Source organism: Chiloscyllium punctatum, chromosome 27, assembly GCF_047496795.1.
Source record: "Chiloscyllium punctatum isolate Juve2018m chromosome 27, sChiPun1.3, whole genome shotgun sequence".
Lineage (NCBI taxonomy): Eukaryota > Metazoa > Chordata > Chondrichthyes > Orectolobiformes > Hemiscylliidae > Chiloscyllium > Chiloscyllium punctatum.
In genome coordinates this window covers 44,280,794-44,306,760 of record NC_092765.1, presented here as the reverse complement: position 1 = coordinate 44,306,760, position 25,967 = coordinate 44,280,794, and the positions used below count along the sequence as shown (strand labels likewise).

The 25,967-nt window shown below is 39.4% G+C and overlaps 1 protein-coding gene across 2 annotated transcripts in view; it reads right to left on the bottom strand.

Annotated features, from left to right (window-relative positions):
• Nucleotides 1-997: 997 nt before the first annotated feature.
• Nucleotides 998-25,967, bottom strand: part of stk40 (serine/threonine kinase 40) — a 73,286-nt gene continuing 48,316 nt past the window's right edge. For both annotated transcript variants that reach the window (XM_072548567.1, XM_072548568.1), the window contains exons 8-11: nucleotides 15,808-15,952; nucleotides 11,723-11,842; nucleotides 10,175-10,259; nucleotides 998-4,976 (exon numbers count right to left, since the gene is read on the bottom strand). In XM_072548567.1, coding sequence (XP_072404668.1) covers nucleotides 4,761-4,976; nucleotides 10,175-10,259; nucleotides 11,723-11,842; nucleotides 15,808-15,952 — 566 coding nt within the window. In that variant the 3' untranslated portion in view covers nucleotides 998-4,760. The remainder of the gene's footprint in view (nucleotides 4,977-10,174; nucleotides 10,260-11,722; nucleotides 11,843-15,807; nucleotides 15,953-25,967) is intronic.

The window sequence follows — 25,967 nt, the reverse complement described above, 5'->3', positions numbered from 1 at the left end:
ACTCAGCGAGTTGAGTGTTCATGGAATGCCCTGCCAGTAGCAGTGGTGGACTCTCCCTCTTTATGGGCATTTAAACGGGCATTGGATAGGCATATGGAGGATAGTGGGCTAGTGTAGGTTAGGTGGGCTTGGATCGGCACAATATTGAGGGCCAAAGGGTCTGTACTGCGCTGTATTTTTTCTATGTTTCTATGTTTTCTATGAGACTATAACCCAAGGCAATGTGGTTGACTCTTTACTACCCTCTGAAATAGCTGAGCAACCAACTCAGTTTTGGGACAATTAGGGGAAGACAACAACTAGCCTCATCAGTGATACCTACATTACACGAAAGAATAAATAATCACAACTTTTAAGACATCCCACTTGCCGTTCAGTGACAGATCTCTAAACAATGCAACATAAACCAAAAATGAATACAACTCAGCAGGGGTAATAAAATTAACTGGGAGAAGGGGAGATATTACCAATTAAGATTGCTAAGTTAATTAGAAAGGATGTGAAAATATTCACTGGAATATTCTATGAATACCTATTCATTTTGTAGGAAAAGCAGCAATATATTTGCACACAGCAATGTCTCAAACAGCGCAATAAATGACCAAGGAGAATAATTCGAAGAAATGGAGGTGTTCCCATTTCTGAGAGAACACACACAACGCAGATCTAATAAACCTTGTTACTGTAGCTCAAGCACTGAAAATGCATCCATGCTGTACCAGTGTAACATGATCAAAGGAAACTAAGTAGAGAGAGCTTTCAGCTTCATCTGGCCTGGGAGTATGGCTGAGGATACTCATGACTTGAAATGACAAATATCTCATTCGAAAGGAGCAGCACTCTTTTAACCTTGAGCCTAATCACCACAGGAGTTGTGGCCATCCTTGAACATAATGGTCTCTGTGACACTGAGATCAACTTTACATGATTCCATTGGAGACTGACAACAGGTAACTTGATATGAACCCATTCAACCACAAATCAAAATGAACATCTCTACAGTATGAAATTTATTGCTGACATGCAAGTAGATTTTAAATGAAGTACAAAAATATGTCATCTTTATTTATACAAATTTGTATACAATGATCACAATTCCTTTCTACTGACATCTCATACAACGTACTTCAATTGGTACACCCAGAGGCAGCTCAAAGCACACAAATCATCGACATGCATGGGCTGCTGCATTATTCCAGTCTGATTAGATAATCACTTTTATCATAAAGACATAATTCGAGGGAAACAAAAGAAAATTGCTCAATAAAAAGATTTCCCAGGATGAAGTAAAAAGCCACAGCTTCTAATTGTGACAAATTGTAATACTTTGCCTTTCCACTGAATTAAGGTTATCAGGAATTATATACAATTTATTGTATTACAAAAAAAAGTAACTGGAGCAGCCAGACTGGAGTAAGGCTCAGAGAACTCAGTGAATGAGGAGTTGAAGAAACAGTCTACGATGTAACAAGTGATGGGGCCACTCCTCTGCTGATCTCTCCATTGGGCTCAGCACTCCCCAAAGCAGTTATTTTTTGGAAAAGCACGAGCCAAGACCCAATAGCAGCACAGCAGGGTCTTTGGTGAAACCCTTCATCCTCTACAGCACTGATGTGCCCTCAGTGGCAAAATCATAGTTACCTCACCATTAATAACATCTAATTCAGGAAGGTGAATTCCACAGTGCTGATAAGTACCCCCCAAAAAAAACTAATTTTCATGGATCCTGAGCACTGTGGTTAAGAGTCAGTAAAAAATACAGCCTCTGATTCCAAAATGCCAACTTCCAACAAGAATACATTGAAGATCAACAAGTTCATGGGTCGAGACCTCAACGTGAGCATTACTCTACCAGCATCACAATATCTTCAGACCCAACTCAAGCTGGTCAGTGAAATGGGGACTATTTCTTCAACAACCCTCCTGTCGCACCATTAAAAGCTACTTTGGCCTTTAAAGGCCGTTCAAAAATTATTTACTTAAGCATTTTAAAGACCTTCTATGCTTTACTGCATTCATATTGGAGTCTTATCATAAACTGCTACTTTGTGTTCCACCAAAATTGATTAAAATACCACACTCAAAATGGGACACATTCACTTACCCAAGTTGTCCCCAATGGTGGGATCAGGGGCTCTTCAAACTCACTTTAGTGAAGCACCGAATGGACAGTGCGACTTCCATGAAAACCTGTCTCATTAATATAAGCAAACATTTGCAGTACAGTTTCAGGACTTCACCTCTGTACATATGAGTCCGCTTGCTGCATGATAATGGACGGCAGTCAGATGCCCCAACAATATACACACTAGCACCAAAAAACCCACTTCCACAAGGACCCAAAGATCTGCAGAATGTTGGAAATCATCAACGTAAGACCAAACTTCACCCTACCCCAAGCATTCAATTTGTTTACCCAATCACACAATATAAAGCTTTGAGGAACACTGTATTTAATAAATATAACCCTTGACCGCATCACAGCATTTCTCTCCCCTCCCAACAAAAACAACCTACAAGTTCACACTGACCAGAGATCACTTGAGATCATCCCTGAATGGTAGAGGTTTCCTTGTTTAACCACCTGTCACACAAGAGACCAAACCTTCCCTCAATTGTTAAATTTGAAATAAATCGACTTGAGTCCTTGTATATTTTCACAGGTTCAACAAATTTGGGCAAGACAGGCATTTATCACTGGTTTTAATACTAACTAAAATTCTCAACATTGAGAAAACTCAAAGAAGTTGAAAGCCATCACAAAACAAAACATACACCAAGCTCCATGTTACTGCAGACCGCCCTGGAATCATTATACATACCCTCCCCTCATTAAAATATGGGTTTTAAAAAAAAACCCAACACAATTCCAAAGTCACTTAGGCAACATTTGGCTGGCATAAGTAATTTGTGCTACAGTTAAATGACACTCCCAAGACCCAGCCTTGAAAAAGGATCACCAGAACCAGGAGTATGGTCTGTCAATCAGGAAGCAAGCACCTGAACCTCAATCTTTGGATGGTTGGAATAAGATTAAGTAGTCTCTGTTGTCATTTTACAGAGCGATGGGAAAATGAAAATGCAGAGTAGGTTGAGATCTATTGCCCTTATTAAAGGGTCCATATATGTTCTTCACTGGTGACTCTTCTGGGACTGACAGCAAACTAGAACAGATCTGAAAAGATCAGATTGTACTGGCCCATCATAAAAGCAGACCTGATGTATTCACAGATCCCCAAAAGGTACAAGCTTTATACCTGAGCCAGACTGACTGGATGAGGTGGCAAGCAATAAATGGATTATTCCCCAATAAATGGTAAGATAGAGAATTGGCCGAGCATGACCATTATTGTGTAATGTGATGGCCACTTCTAAAACAGTAAATCAAAAAGTTCATTGTTACTTACAGACAAAGTAAAATGCATGCCCAGAGAAAAGGCAAGTGGGAAGAGGCAGACATGACACAAATGGTCCAGGCAGCAGCACAAAATCTGTGCAATGGTTATAATAAAAGAAAGATTTGCCTCATAATTGTCCAGTTAACCAATTCTGCAGGTGATGAATGTTTTACAATTACAAATCCTGTGCACTTAATGCAATGAAACCTAAACTGAAGGGACTCACTGAATGCTCAGAAACACAACAATGTCACGTTGTCACCAGGCCCACTGCTACCAAACCAAACTACAATTCTGTCAGGTCATTTGATTGGGAGATGACTAATTCATGTCAAAATCACTCCCAACACAAGCAAGATGCCTGCTGCCACCAGTCTTCTATAAATTCAAAGTCTCCATTGACTCAAAAGTGATGTATGAAAGGGCAAAACCACTACTGGGCACTGAAGCACCATGAATAGTTGTGTGGGAATCTCTCTTGTTCAATGCTTTAGTGAAATCCTGGTGGCAACGCTGAATGTTCTCCCTGAGCTTGTAAAATAAAAGAAAATGACACACTCAACTGCTCTTTAGTGTTCTAACAGTTTCTGCAGCTCAGTGAACTTGACAAATTCCAGTAGCTCTGGATCAAAAACAACTGCTGAAGTATGTCATGAGTTTTTATAAATCCAACCTCCAAGCTAACAGCTTTCAAATTCCAAAATAAAAATGACTAGAAAAAGATGGGAAAGGCCAATTAAAGTGATCTTTGCTGTTAAGTACAATAAAAGCAACATATCTACGGATCACATTGATTTTCTTTCCTTCACATTTTCCTTTGTTGGGCATTTTGTACCACACTGAATTCTGCTCGAAAATCTTTCACAAAAAGGGGATGAGGAAGGGAAAAAGAAAACCCAACAAGCTACATTTTAGTCTACTATTCAGCGGGTAATGCAGGCAAAAGGGATTCCACAGCGAATGAACACACCCAATTCTTAATGCTCTTAAAATCTCTTGCAGTACAAGTCCTTTCCAGAATCACAACATAGGACAAAACAAAACTTAGCTCAGTCTCTCAATCTATAGTTCTGAGAATGTCTTGGTTAAATGAAGAAAGAGGTAGATTATATAAAGTAAAAACTAAACATCTACTACGGCCCCAGACGATGTTGCAATACTGTCCTTTCTTTATATGGGTATATAAAAAAAGCCGTCTTATTTTGCCTCTTAAAATTACAGTTTTCCTTTCGAAGAGACTCCGTCCAATGCTACATATCGGTCACAGAATACTGTATTGCTCAGGATTGGTACTACGTGGCATGATGAGTATTACTGTGCTGTGAACTTGGCTTGTGGAGCTTCAGATGCTGTTTCCAGCTGTCATTTCCGCAAGTAACGCTGAGCAAGGATTGCCGCATCGAGGGGATTTATGGGCTGAGCATCATGGCCCAGGCGTCGCACTGGCGGGATGTTGCTGAACTGTCGCTTGTGTGCAAAACTCTTCACCTCGTGCATAGTGTTTCCCTCAGCCAGCATCAACTGCTGCCGCATGTAGTTTTCAAATTCATATTGTGAGGACTCTTCTGTGACTTTTGCCTGAGAAGGAAAGCAAGATTTTTAAAAAAAAATATGCAGTCTTTTCCTCTCCACACACCATCACTATAAAGAGCTGGGAGTCAAGTCATTAGAAAAATGTAAGGTTCCCAACTGCAACAAACTTCTCATCTGCCACCCCACGCCCAGCACATTTAGTGTTGTGGTGTAAATACATCTGAGGATGGAAAGCTGTGGCACTGTTAGGTGCACCAGATTTGATCCCAATATAGTGGGACTGTCCAATGAAGGGGAGATTGGACAAACAGGACCCAGATTCATCAGTGTTTCAAAGACTGACAGGCGATCTCATTGAAATCTACAAAATATCAAAAAAGATTAAACATTGGTGAGGAAGACTAGTAGCAGGGAGCACAAATTTAAAGAGGGAGTTGCCATTTAGGATGGCAATGAGAAGAATTTACATTCATTCAGAGGGCTGTGAATCTTCAGAATTTCACACCCCTGTCAACCATGATTGTATTCAAGCAGGATCAATATGTTGAATGACCTACTCCTGTCTTTAGGCATCAGTTGCTGAGAGTAGTATAAACATTTAGCCAATCATACTTCACCCTGGTACCTGGTAACTCTTTGTGCAACCTACATTTGGAATTAAATCTTCTAAATGTAATGCTGTGTGCTTACATTGTTCAGTTGGATATAATAAAAAGACCCAGCATGATCTTCCTCAAAAAGGGCATTTTAAGAAGGGACTTTAATGACAATATATTAGATTAGATTACTTACAGCGTGGAAACAGGCCCTTCGGCCCAACAAGTCCACACCGACCCGCCAAAGCGCACCCACCCACACCCGTTCCCCTATATTTACCCTGCACCTGACACTACGGGCAATTTACCATGGCCAATTCACCCAACCTGTACATTTTTGACTGAGAGAGGAAACCGGAGCACCCGGAGGAAACCCACGCAGACACGGGGAGAATGTGGAAACTCTACACAGTCAGTCGCCCGAGGCGGGAATTGAACCCGGGTCTCTGGCGCTGTGAGGCAGCAGTGCTAACCACTGTGCCACCGTGCAATCTTGAGTTTGAACGCGTCAAGTCAGTAACTGTTTAGAAAGCAGTTAGGAGCTGGTATCTAAACTTACATGTGGTTTTGGTGAAACTTCTGTTCAGCACAGTAAATTAATTCTAGGGAATAATATACTTTTTTCCATTTGTGGTATTTAATCACTCCCTCGTTAGGTACAGCAGCTTGACGCAGAGCAAACTCCTATACTTACAGTAACAACTTTGCACTGTCCCAATGTACCTCCATCCTAATAAGTTGATGGTGTGTGGCCCTTTCCCACAGAAGACTCTGCAGTCTCTCAACACAAGTATACATTAAAAGCAAATGAATTTGTCTAGTCCTGTATTTGTAAAGAGACTGCCAATATTTCTTATACATTAGAACCTTCTTTCAATCAGAGACAGGGGGCTTTTAACTGCAATGCTTTGCTGGATTTAACCTCAGACACCACAAATGAAGAAAATTTAACTGTAATTTTAAAAATGCATGATTACTGGCAATGGTCTATTCATCAGCCTACTGCCTTCCAATGTTCCTTAAAGTGCAAGTGAAGGAATGGTTAGAACACACAGCTCAACCTCTTATTGCTCAACATGTGATCCCATCCAAATACCAAATTATAATGTATGTATCTAAAACACAGCACATCACAAGATCACACACTTCACTCTGCATCAATTGTGCTGTCCCATCAGCAGTGGAAAAATGTTTCCACTTCAGAAACCTCTGCTTGCTGTGAAGACAATTATTGAAAGACAGCAACAAAAATCAAGATGGACGTGGCTGACAGCTGGTCTCTAGCATTTAATTTGATAATATTAACAACTGAAAAAACCAATTAAATCAATGATTGGTTACACAGCCCTTCAACACTGAAGAATCACTAATTCCAACACTTTGCTAACTCTGGGATCAGTGATAACTGCACAGCATTACTGTGAAACCAGGAGTAAATCTTGAATGAGAATCAAAATTCAAATGTACAACAAAAACAAAAAATGCTGGAGAACGCAGCTGTCTAGCAGCATCCATCGAGAGACAGAGAAAGAGAGTTAACATTTTGAGTATGATGATTCTTCTGTGAAGTCCTCTAGCACTTGCGGCTTTTTTGCTGCTTTTATTTCTAACATCTGTTTTATTTTGTTCTTTTCCAAAATAATCACAGCTCAATATCCAGTCATAGACTTCAAGGATGACTAACTTATCATCTTTCCTCTAAGGATCTGGATGAAGGCTTTAATTTTTTTGTAATCTATGTATAATTGATTTGATTTTAGAAAAGCCTGCAAGTTGTAAATCTAAGTTTACAGATGGCACTAAATTAGGAGACACAGCAAATAGTGCAATTGGCAGTCGAAAGGTAAAATGAAGGAACAAGACTGACAGGCAAGACAGTTGTAGGGAAATGAAAGGTTACTCACTTTGTATCTAAAACACAAATCAGAATAAATTCTAATGGAAAGAGCCTAGAGCCATGGATGAGCACAGGCATTTAAGTAAATGTCAACATATTACTAAAATCTAATGCACAATCACAAAGGCAATTGGAATATTGGTCTCTAACTCAAGGGGTTTAGAGTGAGGAAGCAATTTGTCTTCAAGCCACTGAGACATTCAGCTTTGCTGATGCTGTGTGGGGGGAGAAAAAAACATGACCATGGAAGAGTTACAATGCAGGTACACTGGAACAATCTCAGAACTTAAAGGATTAAATTGAACGCACGTCAAACATATAAACCTGACTTGCATTTCCTCGAGTTTACAAGATTGAGGGATGATGTAATCGCAGTCTTTAACATTAAAGTACTGAGTCAACACAGGGAAGTCTTTCCACTTGGTGAGGGAGGTTTCCAAAGAAAAAGAGCTACAATATTTTAAAAAAATAATTTGTGCTAGGCTATTAAGGTTAGAAATCAGGAAGTACTCTGTATCACAGAATTGTTATGGTGCAAAAGGAGGCCATTCAGCCCATCATATCTGCACCAAATCTCTAAAACAAGGATTTTATTTAATTCCATTCTCCTGCCTACTGCCTATAACGACATATTTTGTTCCTTTTCTAAACAGTTGATTTCCCTTTTGAATGCAACAATTGTATCTGCCTCTACTATTCTCTCAGGCAGTACATTCCAGACTTCAACCACATACAGCATGAAAAAGCTTCATCTCATCTTACTTTTGCTTCTTTTGATAATTTCATTAAATTTGTGCTCTCTTGTTCTCAACTCTTTCACACAAAAGGTAGTCGAAATTTGGAACACTTTTCCCAAATGGATATGGAGGTTGACAATTTTTGAAAGTTTCAAAGTTAAAAAATCATAACACCAGATTATGGTCCAACAGGTTTATTTGGAAATACTAGCTTTCGGAGCGGTGCTCCTTCATCAGTGAGTAGTGGGGCAGGATCACAAGAAACAGAATTTACACCAAGAGATCATAGTGTCATGCAACTGACATGATATATTGAACAAACCTAGATTGCTGTTAAGTCTTTCATCTTTTCGAATATGTTGCATGTATCGATTCATTAATATGTAAATACGCACACACAAATACTCTCCCCCTCACATGCATCCATACACACAAGTCTACAGTCTATTGCACAATTGTATTTGTAGATGGATTCTATTTTATTCAAAAAGTAGACAATCTGCAGGGAGTCAATCCATGTGACATTTCATAAATTCCTACTTTGGAAATAGAACCAGTCGGAGTCGAGGTTGGGATACAGACAGACTCTAACCTCACACCTTTAATGCACTGTGACATCACTTTTTTTTAAAACAAAACCTCAAGTTATCTCAGCAAAATGACTTAAAAGAAGCCTGGGGCTTACATCTAAAGCATCAACACTTGCAAAGATAAAAGATGAAAGACTTAACAGCAATCTAGGTTTGTTCAATATATCGTATCAGTTGCACGACACTATGATCTTCTGCTATAAATTCTGGATCTTATGATCCTGCACCACTAGTTACCTGATGGAAGGAGTACCGTAACGAAAGCTTGTACTTCCAAATAAACCCGTTGGACTATGACCTAGTGTGATGTGATTTTTAACTTTGTCCACTGCAGTTCAACATCAGCACCTCCACATCATGAAACTTTCAAAGCAGAGACTGACAGGTGAGGGGAGAGACAGGAAGGAAAATGAAGTTGAGGTACAGAAGTCACAATTGAGTGGAACATATTCAAAGGATTAAAATGTTGATACTTCTGGTCCTCACTCTTTCCCAGTCAATGAATGCTCTCGTAGTTTATTCTATCATATAATCAACAGCATTTCTCACTGAGAAGTCAGCCAGTGGACAAATATGGCACGGAATCAATAGAACAGAATGGCTCAGGTGGCAGTCTTTTCTGAAGTTCAGATGAAACAGCAGTTGGGAAGCTCACATTTATCTATGGAGAAGGGCATTCCCGTGCCTGATCACTATTCAGGGTCACTTTATTCCGAGTGTGTGCAGTTATTAAAAGGGAATAGAATCCACTTGGCTATGATGCCCCTTATGGGCAAATGAGGACACTCATCACTTGGGAGTTGCTACTCACTAAGAATTAAAAAGAACACAAAGAATACTAGTTTTAATGAGTTGTCAGTGGAGAAGGTACCAGCCTTCAAAGACAGGAAGCAATGTCAGCAACCAGCTTGATGGATTGATTGAAGTGATCTTGTCTCAGTACCAAAAGCAAGGACATACTGCATGATAACTGCCCAGATTAATCCAGGTGCACACCCTGGTTGAGTCCATGTCCAAATATCTGGATTCTTTGCAACTTAAACCAAGCACTAGCTGCCAAATTAACAGCAGAAACATAAGGGGTTAAAGGCAAATGAAACAGGTGGTGAATTTTAAGAAATATTCAAAACTGTCATGAAGCCAAAGAGCAAATTTTACAGGTTCAATGACAAAAATAAATTAAAAGTTCACGCTTAAACATCTTCTGGGTCATGAAGCAGTATATCAGAAAATTGCTTACTTGCAAGGTTGGACTCATGCTATGTGCAAATAGTTCCAATTCAGACTAATTAATTCCTGGTTACAGAAATAAACTTAATACACTCGAGTAACTTGATTCAGGCGGACTTATTTTATTCCTACTGTTAGCAAACTGAAAGGTACAATATATCAGGCACAGCAACTCAGGCCTAGGAGTTCTTACCTCCTGTAGGATTTCTGGATTGTTGACTTGGTCATCAATATCTGGCACCACCTGCAAAGGGCCATGAAGTGACGAAAGAGATTGCCTACAAGAGGATATAGAAGCACTGTATCAGAAAAATCTGCTATTGCACTTCATCTAAACAGTTGATGAATAATGTTACAACTTGCATTTTAATACAATAGCAAACACTTAGAAACAGCAATTCCATTAGTAGAAATCTGATGCAAAGCAACATCTTCAGCCAGGGAACTAGGCTTAAACCTAGGAAGCTGGGGTGGGGAGAAAGAAATGAAGAGATTCCCTTTTGGAAGTCATAATGGAGATTCACTCAATAAAAGGTACTATCGATGGATTCACAGGGCAATGAGATATCTTCCAGGAAATTAATCAGCATGGCAAGAAGGGAAGTAGTGGGAATTGAGATTTCAAAAGATGGTTGGCCTCAAGAGATAAAGACTTGCATTTGAATAGCACTTTCCACATACACTAGAGGTCTGAAGATACTTCACAGCCGAAGTAGTAAGTTTTGAAGTGTAGCCATTATTATAATGTTGCAAGTGTGGCTGTTAATTTGCACACAGCAAACTCCAAGAAACAGCAATGCGATAATGACCAGATAATCTGTTTTTGTGATGTTGACCAGGACACAGGGACTCCGCTCTTCTTTACCAAAACGACATGGGACATTTTTGCATCCACTCACGCAGGCGGATGAGGTTTCAGTTTAGTGTCCCAGCAGAAGAATGGCATCCGCAACAATGCAGCACTCCCTCTGTACTGAAGTGTCAGCCTTGAGTTTAACGCTCAGGTACTTGGTTGGGATTTGAATCTCATGAAGAGAAAGTGAGGACTGCAGATACTGGAGATCAGAGTAGAATGTGTGGTGCTGGAAAAGCATCAGGCAGCATCCAAGGAGGAGCATCAACGTTTCGGGCATAATTCCTGATGAACGGCTTTGCCCGAAACATCAAATCTCCTGCTCCTGGGATGCTGCCTGACCTCTGATTTTCCAGCACCACATTCTCGACAGCTTGGTAAGAAACCATTATTTAATAGTAAGGTCATGCATCATTTGCACTGCTTCAAAAATGTAGTCAAAATTGTTCAAACCAAAACTATTTTTCATCCAAATGTGCTGAAGGTACACTTTTCTACTCATGCTTTTGCAACACCCTGAAATTTGCAAGTTACAGTTAGCTGTGCAAGTTTAAGTAGTTAATTCTGTTATGAAATGACTCAACAAAATTTACAGTTCCAGGTGACAAAAGCTCCGAGTGGCATTTGATGAGGGAAAAAAAGACATGAGGCTTTAAAAGGGATCAGTCTGACTGCAAATCTTCTCCTGATTGATTTGACTGCATGCTTGCAATCAGAGTGATACAGGCAAGCTAGACAGGACCTCAAAGACAGAACCTCTGACAATATGGATTTGAAGTGAAGTGTGTCGAGAGGAAGGTAAGAAATCTATAGCTGTGTTAAGAGATGAATGGTTTAAGGTAGGGTCATAAACAAAATAATTTTGTATGTACAACATAGCAAACTCACCATGTAGCTATGATGGAGCTCAGTGAATCCAGCACTTCAGTGGCAGTCAGCCTTTGCTGAGGGTCCAGAAGCAACAGCTTTTGAATCAAACAAACTGTGTTTTCTGACACACGGCAATCCCTGCACGAGGGAAGGAAAAATAAAGCAGACAGTTATGGCTGGACAGTATTTTTAATGGAAAAAGACAACATATATTGACCACATAACAATATTATGCCAGCTGTATAGTAAGACTTGTATCAATTTGACACAAAGCAGCGTAAAACATGTAAACCTATGAGTCACAAAGCAGCACACCCAATACTTCAGGCACAAGACAAGCAACTAGAAACCAGTGAGTAATGCTCACAAAATCCATCTCCCCAAACAAAACAACCCCTACAGATCTATGCAGTAATGAGACTTTTCAAAACACAGCAAGCTTAAAGGTTTCAGAACAAATGCTCCCACATTTGGAATCAAAGCAACGTTTCTTGGAAAATGAATAAGAGCTTAACAAATCATTGATCAATAAGTGTATTGTTCCAAGCACTGCTTTTGCTTTTAATTATAAAGCAGATGTCTGTGAAATGGCAATTTGATTTTTTTTTAAAAACAATGAACTATCGTTCAACAGTTCTTTGAAAGGCAGGAAGGGAAATTGCCAGGTTGGCATATAAACCCGTGAAGTGGTGAATACTGAGTAAATCATTTCTTGCAAATCTCAAGTCATTTGGTGAATACCGGGCTTTAAATTTTCATTCCCCATTTATAGTCAAACCTACGACAAACTTTTCTTAAGCAGTTCTCAGTGTCAGACTCCACAATTAATCATTACAAAGGATTGCAATTAACATGCTCGGTTGTGCCTCCTCCATCTGATTATCCTTTAAATTAGCAAGTCCTGGCGCCATCAGGAAACTGCCAGAGGGAATGATCAAGTCTTAGAGAGTTGAATCATTCTTCAAGAGTTAGATCAAAGAATGATTCAGCAGGAACACACCCATTCATTTATCACTCTCACATTATATTTACAATTCTGATCTTCAGCACTCATTCTAACCCAAACTGTTTGGTTTGCAGAGGACTTTCTGACTACGACAAATTTTACATGATTTCTCTGACTTGAGAAGCTTTCCATTCTTTTCACCTCAGTACTCTCACTTCAGCAGAATGTGGGCACAAGAAATATTCCAGAAATTGACTACAATTTGTGCTGACACTTCAATACAGTATGGGTAGAGTAGGGCATAGTATTAATGCAATCTTTTAGGTGAGACATGTCTGCCTGTTCAGCTGGATGAAGGAAAGCACATGGCAATTTTTGAATGAAGAGAAAGAGTGTGATCACTGTCAGCAACATTCCTCCCTCAACGTCAAGTAATGTGGGGTATAGAAGTATGGCTGACAGTGCCACATGGTTGATACTGGAAATGTTGCATCAAGTCATTGTGGAATCCTGCTAAGGCTACCCAAGACTGAGCAGCAGAACATGGCTGACAATAGTTAGAGGGCTTGGGAAAATAGTTGCTTAATGCAGTCTTCATAAGTAGAACGATAGTAACTCTGTAGACTCAAGGTTACTGGACTGAGATACAATATGCAGCTGCAGTATTTATGTATAATGACATTTCACATTAATTAATACTCTTGAATTACTAAATCAATCTGTTACAATACCAAGAATAGGCTTTAGGTAAGATTCTTCAGATAATCATAAATATAGATTCAGAAGTAGCTTTAGATCCACTTATATAGGAGATGAAAAGATTCAAACTAGTCTCAGACAGACAAAGCAGCCCCCATATTATTAGAGAGAGTTAAGAAAGTCTGGTAGAATCATGAAACCGTGGAGAACCGGGGTTGACCACAAGCCTGTCCATCTCTTTGTGTCATTCAGTGATATGATTAGCTTAATTGCTGTACGTCCTTCGGGTTAAGGATTATCGACAGTTAAACTACGTACGCGACAGCAAGTAAATTGCTAAGGCAAGCTTGAACTGTATAAGATGCTGTACTTGGGATTGGGGTGGTGGTGATGGCACTTTCAGCTTGAGCTCTTTGAAATAAATTACTTACAAACTTTGTGCGCCTTATTGCTCTGGAGAAATGACACTGAACTGAAAATCTGAAAATACAGGTTACCTGAAACCACCCTGTGACTCAGACTCTCATTGGAAACTAACAAATCCTTTAACAGTTTTTGTTTTAAATGCCTAAATTTGCTTGGTGCTTTCATTCCACTTCCACCTCACGTGACTGCATGATTGGTGGATAGCGAGGGAACAACAGGTCAGTTTAGTGTAACAATTAAGTTACACTATTGAAAAAAAATGGACCTACTGGAACTTTTCCCAGCTTTCACTTTCATCAGTTTGCAACTAAACACCCAAATGGAATCAGTGGTCATCCACCACAACTTTTGTTTCTAAAAAACAAAGGAATTTGTGCATAGACTTATCATATTTGCCTACAAATGAATGTTTGAAAAGGAATTTCCTAGCTGCAAAAAGAACATAAAACCACTCCTTGATTTCACAATTAAAGCACAAATGTTGAACTCTCTTTCCTTAAGGTGTCACTAATTTCTGAGCTAGTCCTACAGGTGCCACAGCATTCCAGGATTTAGCCCAACTGGCAAATCTTTACAAGCTAGTACAGACATTGTTCAACAAAGAGTGCTAGCTTTCAGGACTAACTTGTATAAAGGCAACACAGTAGCATATTTGTCCTTATGTTGCTGAGATCCCAAAGTGCTGTCTCCCAGTTACATCATTTAACATTGAGCTGAATAGGCTGATGAGAGATATAGATAGATTCAGCCTGCTCACAAAGAAAACTGAAGCATTTTCATTTCCCTTTAATAATGGAAGCATATTTTTAAAGAACTCTGAACATATATTTCATGGTGTTTGTTTTGAGTAGTGTTGTTTAAACACTGACTAATAACCAGAAAGCTGACATGGAGGCACTGTGGAGCCTAGCCAGTATGTGGCAAGTGACTCATCAGCAATAAAAGCTACAGTCACCAATCCCACTCCCAGAAATTTCAGCAACTTTGTTCATTTCAGTTGTACATGCAATTCAGCTTCTTCAGATTGTCAGGGTCAGCAACACTTTCAACAGCGGTACAAATTTGCACCTTATGCAAGCAAAAATAGAAAGAAATAGACAAGTCAGTTCATTAAAGACAATATCTTAAAAAAACCAAGAGAACAGATACAACACTCTGACTCATGCAAGAATAATGGCAGAGTAATGCAAAGTGGTCAGATTGGAAGAAACAATGAAATAGATCCAGGAGCCTTCATAGATATGGCTTTTAACAATGAGTAAACAATGAAGAACTGCAAACTAGGCCCATTAATTACGTAATTACAGATCCAATACAAGCAAGAAGAAAATATGCCCAATTAATGCAGTGCTCTGGTCAGACAGCACCTCAACTCTGTTCACTAAGACATTTAAGGTCTGGAGGTAGGACTGGCCCAGCTCAGAGGCCGCACAGTAAAGAAATTTGAGCTCTTCAGCTTTGAAGGCAGATGTCGAAGAGGTAATCTTAGAGATACTGAACATTGTTAAATGGTTTAAAAAAGACAAATCCAAACAGTAAAACAAGATGACATTGGTGTGAACCAACAAAAGCTAAAAAATGGAAAATATATCAAAAAGCACTTTACATGAGGGGTAATCGACAGATGGATATACTCCCAAGCAGTGAAATAAAAACCACTGAATCACTTAGGTCAGGTGCGGCAATGAAGGGATCACAAGGACTTACTGCAGGGACAAATACTTCCTTTAAAAGTGAAAATCTTATGAATAAGCAGATTACTTTCATCTGCATTTAACAAAAAAAAATCCACTTTTAACTTGTTTAACTGTCTCTTGAACTCTCAATTACTAACTGTTGTAACATGGCCACTCTAAACTGGCTTGTGAAAATAACAAATACCTCAGATCGAGAATTGCTCCATCTAGCTGTCCATTACATATTACAGTCAACATCCAGAGGATATGACAAATATAAAAAACACTGACATAAAATCATATTTGTAACAAGTACACAAGTTATTTTTAAGCCAAAGACAAAATTACCAACTTACTCTGGGATGGTATATTCAGCTGCTTTTATTTTCCTGAAGAGCTCTTGAGGTATGCTGTCATAAAATGGAAACTGCCCATAAAGCATGGTGAAGAGCACTACACCAAGTGCCCACATGTCACTGGGTTTGCCCCTGTACGGTCGACCTGAAAAAAAAACACAAAATAATGTACTTGGCTAAAGCTGCAGCGTTCTTCGTACATGTGACTCATTAACTAAGAAACTTGGCTGTCTTACAATCGGCTTCCAGGCCCCTGCCAATCCAACACTACAACAGTACAAAGGGTTGACAATGTAACCAAGGACGTCTTGCATTAAAGATTGGTTTTTAATTATTTTCATTTCTACGTCATCACAGATACCATTAAGTGCCTGTGCAGACACAAACATTAACCTTCAGCGCAAGGCTTAGCAGAGCGCCACAGGCCCTGAATGCTCACTGCTCTAATTTCCCCCATCCTTAACCATGACGGAACATGGAACTGTTGCTTGGAATCCTACATGAAATAATACTGTTCTCTGCACATTTAACAATGTTAAGCTTTGCTTAGATCACAGAAGCATTTCACTCAATGATTCATTTTTGCATTTCAATCTTCTATGCAAACTTAAATAAGATCTTAAACGTTCATTACCATGACCTACACAATTTGGTTTCAATGTGTACAGTACTATCTCCAAGATGCATTTTGGAAACTCTTCATCAGCATCTCCAAAACCTGCAACCTCTACGACATGAATATGGGTCTGCAATTCAAGCTGCAGACAGCTCCTTAGCATCTCATTTACTGATTCCAAAGCTTTTCTGAATACTGCGTCATTAGGAGAAGAGTTTTAATTTTTAAAAAAACATAGTAAGAGTTGTGTTTACATTGTGAAAATATAAAGCTCATCATGATTCCCCACTTTCCTGTTTAAAATTATTTTAACAGAAACCATCATGCTCTAAAATAAACTTATTTGAGTGGTACAGCTACGCCAATCAATATAGGCCACAATTATTAGTGTTTCTAATATTGCCAGACACAATTAGCTAGGTTTGGCTCGAGAATAAGCAAGCAAAAAATTGTCTTAATTATACGCATCTTAAGTAAACTTTTAGTTTCAAAGAGACTTTACTGAACAATTTACAAAGAAATTATAAAAGTGAAAATTAAGTCTGCTTCAATTTATTTTTCTTGATATTAATAGAAAATGGACTTAGTTATTATATGTACAAACTAAGCAACGTACTAGAGTATTTGTCACGTTAGGTACTTGGTTTAGAAATGCCAAATTTTCAGCACATAGTTCCCAACAGTCTTTACTTTGAGCAATTTTTCTTTTAAAGAAAGTTGCTTCAGGTAAAAAAAAACGCCCCCGGCCCAGAACAAGGGTTGCAAGCACAAGGCAACATCACCTGAAATTATCCCCTAAAACATCCTGATAGAGAACTACATTGCAGTTCCTCCACTGTCATAAAGTCAATGTAGTGGCACTCCTAACTAAACAGCCCTATGAAAGTGCTTTCACCACAGTGAAAAATCACACAACACCAGGTTATAGTCCAACAGGTTTGCTTGGAAGCACTAGCTTTCAGAGCGCTGTTCCTTCATCAGGTGGTTGCGGCTGTGACGGTTGTGATTCTCCACAAACACCTGATGAAGGAGCAGTGCTCCAATAGCTAGTGCTTCCAAATAAACCTGTTGGACTGTGACCTGGTGCTGTGGAATTTTTAACTGTGTGATTTTTAACTTTGTACATCCCTGTCCAACACTGGCATCGCCAAATCATTTCACCATATAGACTGCTGAGTTCCAAGTGCTTTTATTTACTCGTGATATGGGCATAATTGGTCGTCCAGCATTTATTGCCTATCCCTAGTTGCCCTTGAGAAGGTGCTAGTGAGCTTCCTTCTTGAACTACTGCAGCCCATGTGCTGCAGGTTGACAAAATGCCCTTCAGTTTAGAATTCCATGATTCTGACCAGCAATCATAATTAATCGTTTAATGAATAAGAGAAGGTCAATGAAGAAGCAGCTGAAGATGGTTGGACCTCGGACACGACCCTGCGGAAATCCTGCAGAGAAGCACTGCAGCTGAGATGACTGACCAACAACCACAACCATCTTCCCATATGCCATTTACGACTTCAGTAAGTAGAGTTTGCCCCCTGATATCCAGTGATTTCAGTTTACGATGATGGTTCACAATGCCTCACCGATGTTCAGCCTTGAGTAGCTAGATCGGTTTGAAGCCTGTCCCATTTAGTACAGTGATAGTGCTACAAACATGATGGAGATCATTCTCAATGAGAAGGCAGGACTCGTCTCCACAAGGACCGTGTGGTGATCACTCTTATTGATACTGTCATGGACAGATGTATCTGCAGCTGACAGATTGGTAAGAATGAAGTCAGGTATGTTTTCCCTCTTGTTGGTTCCCTCACCACCAGCTGCAAACCCAGTCTAGAAGCAATGTCCTTTTGAACCCCACCAACTCAATCAATAGTGCTGCTGCAGAGGCACTTTTGGTGGTGGAAAAGTGTGCATTTTTCACCCTTGCTGTCCTCACTGCTTTCTCCATTGTTCAACATGGAGGAGCACTGATTCGTTAGCAGAGGGAGGACAGTTTGTGATAATCAAGGAGGTTTCCTTGCAAATGTTTAACCCAAAGCACAAGACTTTATGGGGTCCAGGATCAACATTGAGGACTCCCAAGACAACTGCTACCAGTGGGACAAGACATATCCAGGGATGATGGTGTCAGGAACATGCTCTGTAAGGTATGACTGTGTCAGGCTGTTGCTTGACTGGTCTGTGAGCGAGTGCTCCCAATTTCGGCACTAGCCCCCAGATATTAGTAAGGAGGGTTTTGCAAGGTTGACAGAGCTATCTCTGCCATTGTCTTTTCCTGTGCCCAGGTTAATGCCAGGTGGTCTGGCATTTCATTTCTTTGTTGAGACTTCACAGCAATTAATAGAACTGAGTGGGTCCTAGACCATTTCAGAGGGCAGCTGCGTTTTCAGACCCATTGCGGTGGGTCTGGAGACACATTTAGAAGGCCACATCAGGTGAGGATGGCAAATTACCTTCCCTGAAGGACATTAGTGAGCCAGATGGATTTTTCAGACAATCGACAATGGTTTCATTATCACTGGTGAATTCTTAATTCTAGAAAGCTTTTTAATCAAATTCAAATTCCCACGTACTGTGGTGGGAATGAACCTGGCACCCGAGATCATTAGTTAATTTTCTGGGTTAATAGTTTAGCGATACCACCGCTAGGCCATCATTTCCACTTAACTCATCATAATCCTATAACAGAAATGAGTGCAACAATTTAGCACCAATGACACTTCCAAACCAGGTTACAAATGAAATTACTAAATTCTGGGATAGCTGGGGTTTTGTGGTTTGTGCATGATCTATTCAGAATGTGAAGTGTGAACTCCTGACTCATTCCTGTAAAGAGAATGAAAATGAAAACAGAACGTTCACACCATATTTTGAGTTTCAAGACGTATTTGACATAATAAAAATTGAAGTGAATGAACGGTAAAACGATATCCCACAATAAAACTGAAGGCCATCGTTTAACTAATGTGCTTACATTGATTTTGGTTCAGAACAGCCAAAATTAAGACAGATTACACTCAAGACATCAAGCACAGAAATTTATATCATGCGTGGCAAACAATGACAGCAAGTCGTTCCCCCCACAGCCTGCTGAAACTGTAGAACGTTTCTTCAATTCAAAATTGAACCTACTCCACACAGGAGAATTAAAATTGAAAGTAGCATTTTTACCACAGGAAATCTAGGCACTATGTAAATGAGAATAAAATGTGCTGACAGAGTTAAATATGTTCGGGAGCCAGTTTTTTTCCCCCCCTTTATTGTTGTGTGGGATGCTGACAGTGTTGCTAAGCATTTATAATTTAGCTAGTATTTGTCGTCCATTCCTAACTGCATTGAACTGAAGGGCCCTCTTCAGAGGGCAGCCAATAATCAATCACACTGCTTTGGGTTTGGTAAACATGACAGATTTAAAGGGCATTAGTGAATAATATTTTGTTTCAAACAGCAACTTTGATGATGGCTGTACTGACCACCAGGACGAAGCCTAGCTTTATATTCCAGTGTTATTAACGGCCTTTAAATTCCACTGGCTGTCCCGGTGAGATGCGAATGCCTCATTGCCAGAATATTAGCCTCGGCCGCTGCATTACTCGCCAAGTGATGTTACCAATATACCATAGTCTACCATGAAGCACAGATCAGTGGGCTGAACGGCCTGTACTGCACCATAAGTTTTGATGAATTGTATATAATGATTTCTGAAGTTGCTGATTCCTTGCCCTCTAACTTGCCTGTTAGTTAATAAAGGATACCAGAGGCAGGGAGGGAGCAGAACTTGAGCTTTTTCTCATGTAATATCCAATCTTAGGAACACAGGAACAACAGCAGGCCATCCAGCCCATCAAACCTGTTCCACCATTCAATCAGATCATGGCCAATCTTTTGCCTAATTCCCTGTACCTGCCTGTAGCCCATAGCCCTTAATAGCTTTGCTCAATACAAAAAAGAGCATGTAAGATTTAAAGCTAACAAGTGATCTTAGCATCAACTGCAGATGTGGAAGAGAATTCCAAACCTCTTCCACCTCTGTACAAGAAAGTGCCTAACATCCCTCCTCACTGGTCTGGTCTGAAGCTTTACACTACGCCTCCTGGTTTTGAACCCCAACCAGTGGAAACAGTTCATCTTTATCTACCCTGTCTTTTCCTGCTAACGTCTTGAAGACTTAACTTTCTAAATTCTAGAGAAGCAGACCTAATTTGTAAAATTTGTGCTCATAACTTAACCCCCAAGGTCCAAGAGCCAGTTTTGTAAACCTATGTTGAACTCCCAAGAGGCCAATATATCCTCCCTAAAGTATAGTGCCCAGATCTGCTCTCAACACTCCAATAGAATCTAAGCAGGGCTTTGGATAACTGCAGCATAATGTCTACATCCTGACACTCCAGCTCTCTTGAGAAAAAGACCAGTATTCTATTAGTCTTCTTGATTATTTTCTGCACCTGTTCATGACTTTTTAACATCTGAACTGCGAAGTGTCTTTGGAGATCCACTGTATGCAAGTTCATGCCATCTAGAAAGTACCTGACCTATCCTTTGTGGACCCAAAATGGATAACCTCACAGTTTCATGCATTGAACTTCATCTGCCAAAGTTTTGCCTATTCACCTAGTCTATCAATATGCCTTTGTTAACTTTATGTTATCATCTGCACTGCCTACAATGCAGAATAACTGTGTCATCATATTTAGTGATATGACTTTCTTTATTTATTAGCAACTTGAATAAAAGCAATGAGAATAATTGAAAACCTAGCAGATCTGTGGAAGACCACCAGTCACATCCTGCCAATTTGAGTGCCTACCCATTCGCCTGACTTTGTTACCTGCCAATCAACTAATTTCAATAATTTGCACCCAATTCCGTGGGCTTTTACTTGAGTTAACAGTTTCTTCTGTACGACCTTATCAAATGCCTTCTGGAAGTCCAGAGAAACAACATCCATAGGCATTCCCCTGTCCAATACCTCCATCACCTCTTCAAAACATTCAATGAGGTTTGTCAGGCATGACCTAATTGTCACAAATCCATGCTGGCTCTCCTTGATTCACTGAAAATTTGAGGTGCTCTTGATTTCAGACTCTTAAAAATTTCTCCATCACCAATGTTAGGCTAACATGCCTGTAATTCACTGGTTTTCCTCTTTTATCCTTCTTAGTAAGCAGCGTCAGACAATTTTACAATCCAGAGTACCTGGGAAATGCAAATGTTATAATTAGGGCATTTACAATGTGCTCTCCCAAATTCTTTAACACACGTGGGATGGATACTGTTGAAGAATTATCTAGACTCTAAACGCTAGCTTGCGCTGTCTCCACGCATGCTGCCTTACCTGCTGTGATTTCCAGCATTTTTTTATTTTCTGTGTGGTTCCATTACTTTCCTCATGATCAATGTCTTAAGTTAATTTTATTCAGTCCCTGTCCCTCATCCACTATTAATTTCCTCAGGACTTCTCGAAAGCTCTCTTTCTTTTGTACCAGAAATACTGAGTCAAAGTAATTATTCAACATGACTGCTTCTTGCTCATCATGATTGACAATAGCCCACTTTGAGCAAAACCAACTCAAAATAAGGAATGCAATGCTTTCTGATGTTTTTAGAGTAATTCCAAAAAGAGGATCACCATTGGGAGAAAAATATTTTATATCCATTCACTATACTATGATTAGGCAATCATTGCCAATCCAAATGCTTTTTTAACTAAAATGCATAAGTTTTCAAAAATAAGGCAGTAACTTAATCAGAAATGCATCAAGTTCATACAACTCCAAGAAGCTTGTCCAGAACCTATTTCCCAATAAATCCAGTTATCTTTTTACAACGCCAGCCAAAATAAAGATGTAAAGTGCAACGCACTATACAATGATTAAGCAACATACAACTATTCCCACATGCTCACAAATTGCTCAGCAGAAGGTCTTGTTTATTCAGGACAAAGCTTTGTTGGTTTGTACACTGCAATTCCCAAGGTTTTATTGCTAAATCAGTATGAACTTTAATTACCTAAATATAATTTAGCTAAATATAATCATAGATTTGTTTTATAACTGTTAGCCTATTAATAATTTAATTAAATGAGTAAAATTTCAGGAATTCTGTTATAAATCAGAAGTATTGAAAGGAATTGCAGATTGAAAAATATTGGTTCTCTCCCCTGTGGATTCCTGACAAAAGGAGGAGACAATCAAGGTCAGAGGACACAGTGGATCATTAGTGAAATAAACAGCCAGTGGGTAATATTAGGAGTGCTCAGGTTGCTTGGTTTCTTTTAGAACACAAGTTCTTGCTTCAATGGGCAGAAGTCCAAGAGTGTAGAGCTCGGCTCAATAGTGCCAGACACGAGTGGTACAGTTCCAAGAGTGGAATCTGTTATATAAGGTAAGTCTGGTTTTATTTTTCACTCCCCCTCACCATGACAGACAGTTTTATTGGAGATTCAAATTTCAAAAACAAAGCCACACAGTAATCAACTTTTAAACAGGTTGTTGATGTGGCTGGCCCAGTTAACTTATTGGCCAATGGCAACCACCATGTTGCTGATAGTCGGGGAAAATACTGGTGAAGATTGTAGGGGTGGGACTAACCAATGCAGCAGTTACAAATTTGATGTGGGTTGTATCCTGCACACAATGACTCGGATAATTTAGCAGATGCTGGAACAAATAAACAACTTGACTCAATAAAAGAGGGACCCTTTTGATGATACAGCTTAAGGCAGGCAGGTTGAGTCTGCTTTTAGTAATCTCTACAGCAATATCCTCTAACCACAGTGAGCAGCCTCCAATAACCACGATCATCTTTCTCTGCGATAACTGTAACTACAGCCACTGAATGTTTCTTTCCCTCAATAGCCTCAACCTGACTAATATCTCCCAATTTGAAACTAATGAATCTCACTTTTCCTCAACATTAAGCTCTTGTCCACCATTTCTCAGATTTTTCATATACTGACCCAAAGCCACATGTTTGGACATCACTTGGCAGGGCTGAGACAATCATGTCAACTTTGTAATCTTTTGTTGGGAAGGCAGTATGGTAGAACAATGAATATCCAACCCCAATTCCTCCAACAGCCAATAGTCATGGTCAGTCTCAAGTGCCTTTGTTGATCCTACAGATAATCAGATGATTCTGATGCAAATTCCAACAAGCATAACTCAAATAATGGATATAGAGAAAATGAAAACATGTCTAACACTGCGAGTAACAACAGATACGCACAAATGCTTGGTATGTTATATTACAGAATTGGTGTCAGCGATGAACATGGGGATCAATGCCACACCATATAGATAATCTAAGTGAAACTGACCAATGACCACTGGTATCCAATATCACATCTGCTTTTTTTGGCATCCCAACTATTTTGTAGAAAATTGTGTAATTTGACACATCCACTGCAGAAAAAAAATGTTTTATAACACACACACTTATCACATCTTGTTTATAAAAGATGAAGGAATGCTATCACAACAATTTGCTACATCCAGATTCTACTCCTCAATTATTATGGCTGTGCACTGCTGCTCATTCAAATCCCATCAACTGTCGTGACCAGAAAGCCGTCACATCAGCTTTTGACACCTAACTAGTTTATAGAAAGCCGATTACTCCGTTAGTTAACAGGTGGTTCTTGATTGATTTTGTTTTTAGATTTACACATTCTCAAAATGTCAGTGTTGCTGGTGAGACCAACATTTCTTGCCATCCCTCAATTATCTGAATATGGAGGAGGCGAGACCAGAGCATTGAAATGCTGTAGTATGGTAGATCTTTAGCCAAACAAGTGGCTTCCTCGGCTATTTCAGCAAGCAATCTAGAGTCAACACCAACGGTATGTATTTGATATCACATACAGACGAACTAAATTGATACCTCAAATTTTTTTTAAAAAATTACTTGTTCATAGGCAGTTGCCTTTGGTGGCCATCAACACTTCAGACCAGGAAGCAGTTTCAGTTATAAAACTTTTGTCACTTTTCTCTAAAACTTGTGAATACATACCATCACTTAGGGAATTACAACTGAGCAAGCAGATAGTGAACAAGAAATGCCCATTTCCAGCTGACTTATTCTGACATACTATGCTCAAGGCTTGGTCTATGTACTTGTTCAAAACCTAATTTATTGTTTAAGTTATTGAGATTTAATTTGCTTTGCAAGGTCAGAGCGATTAAACTGATGGCTGCTCTTTCGTTTGACAGGTAAACATGGTACACCGCCGTGTTTGCAATCCTCTTAAAATCTACATGACAATAGTTACACATCTACTCGCCCCAAAACTGTGAAGTTAACACACAAATTGTGATAAACATTCATAAATACACCCATCCAAATGTGAAGATTCTCCTACTGCTTACTTGGTAAATTTACTAATGCAATACTGAGTTGCAGAGAGCTGAAGGTCCAAGATTCAAACTCTGGCTTTTACACGATTTACTAATTTCACCAAAATGGCAAGACAAAGGTTGCGTTAGTATCATAGTTAAGTCAGGGCAACAGAGAGAAAGAACAATTCTGCTCCCTAAAGTCACTGTTTGGGTAAATATCAGTGTTGGCTGCAATGTCTTCCCACTGCTTGTCACCACTTACTATTAAGGCTTTGATGAAATACTGTCCATTAGGAAACCAGTTAGAAATCTTGAGCAAATATATTCAGAACAGGAGGAAAGAAATGGAGTGGGAAAGGAGGAATACTGAGCAGCCACAACTCAAACACTAACAACATTATTTCCTCCAAACAATTTGCAAAGGAAAAGCAGTATTATCATAACACGAAACAGGAGTCAAGTGCTTTTGAGGGTGATGGGAAAAAAAATTGATAAAAGCTTCATAAAGAAGGTAAATTGTTGACAATTCAAAATAATAGTAATCCAATTAAACATATTGTTGCTAATTGACCAACCTAAACATACTGTTAGATCATGTCAAGTATACAAAATACAAATCAAATCTCTAATTAAAGTTACTGCTGCAAGATTGCAGAATTAAGATTGGTAACAAGACTAAGCTGAACAGGCTGGATGCCATTTGTGTTGCAGTACATTAGAATTTAGAAATACGCACACTCCATTCCTGTCATTGTGAATTGTGAAGGTGAACAAGGAAAAGCTTGCAAGCTGAGAGAAAAAGTGAGGAGTGCAGATACTGAAGAGTGAGTCAAGAAGTGTGTCGCTGGAAAAGCACAGCAGGTCAGGCAGCATCCAAGGAGCAGGAAAGTTGACATTTCGGGCATAAGTCCTTCATCAGCGTGGAAGCTGCCAATTTCTTGGAGAATATTGCTGTGTAAGAAAACAAACATTGCAGTATAACACAACCAGTCATACATGCGATGCCAGCCCCACACTGCACAGTTGACTTGAGTGCTCATTAATGCACTCAGCCACAAAGAAAATCACTTCAAGACATTGCACTGCAAACCTTTGGACAACTAGAGTTGCAAAACAACTCTAGCAACATTGGTATATCAAGAAACATATGATAAAAGCACAACAAAAAGTTAGAACAATCAGAAAAATCACAGATTTAATTCCCACCA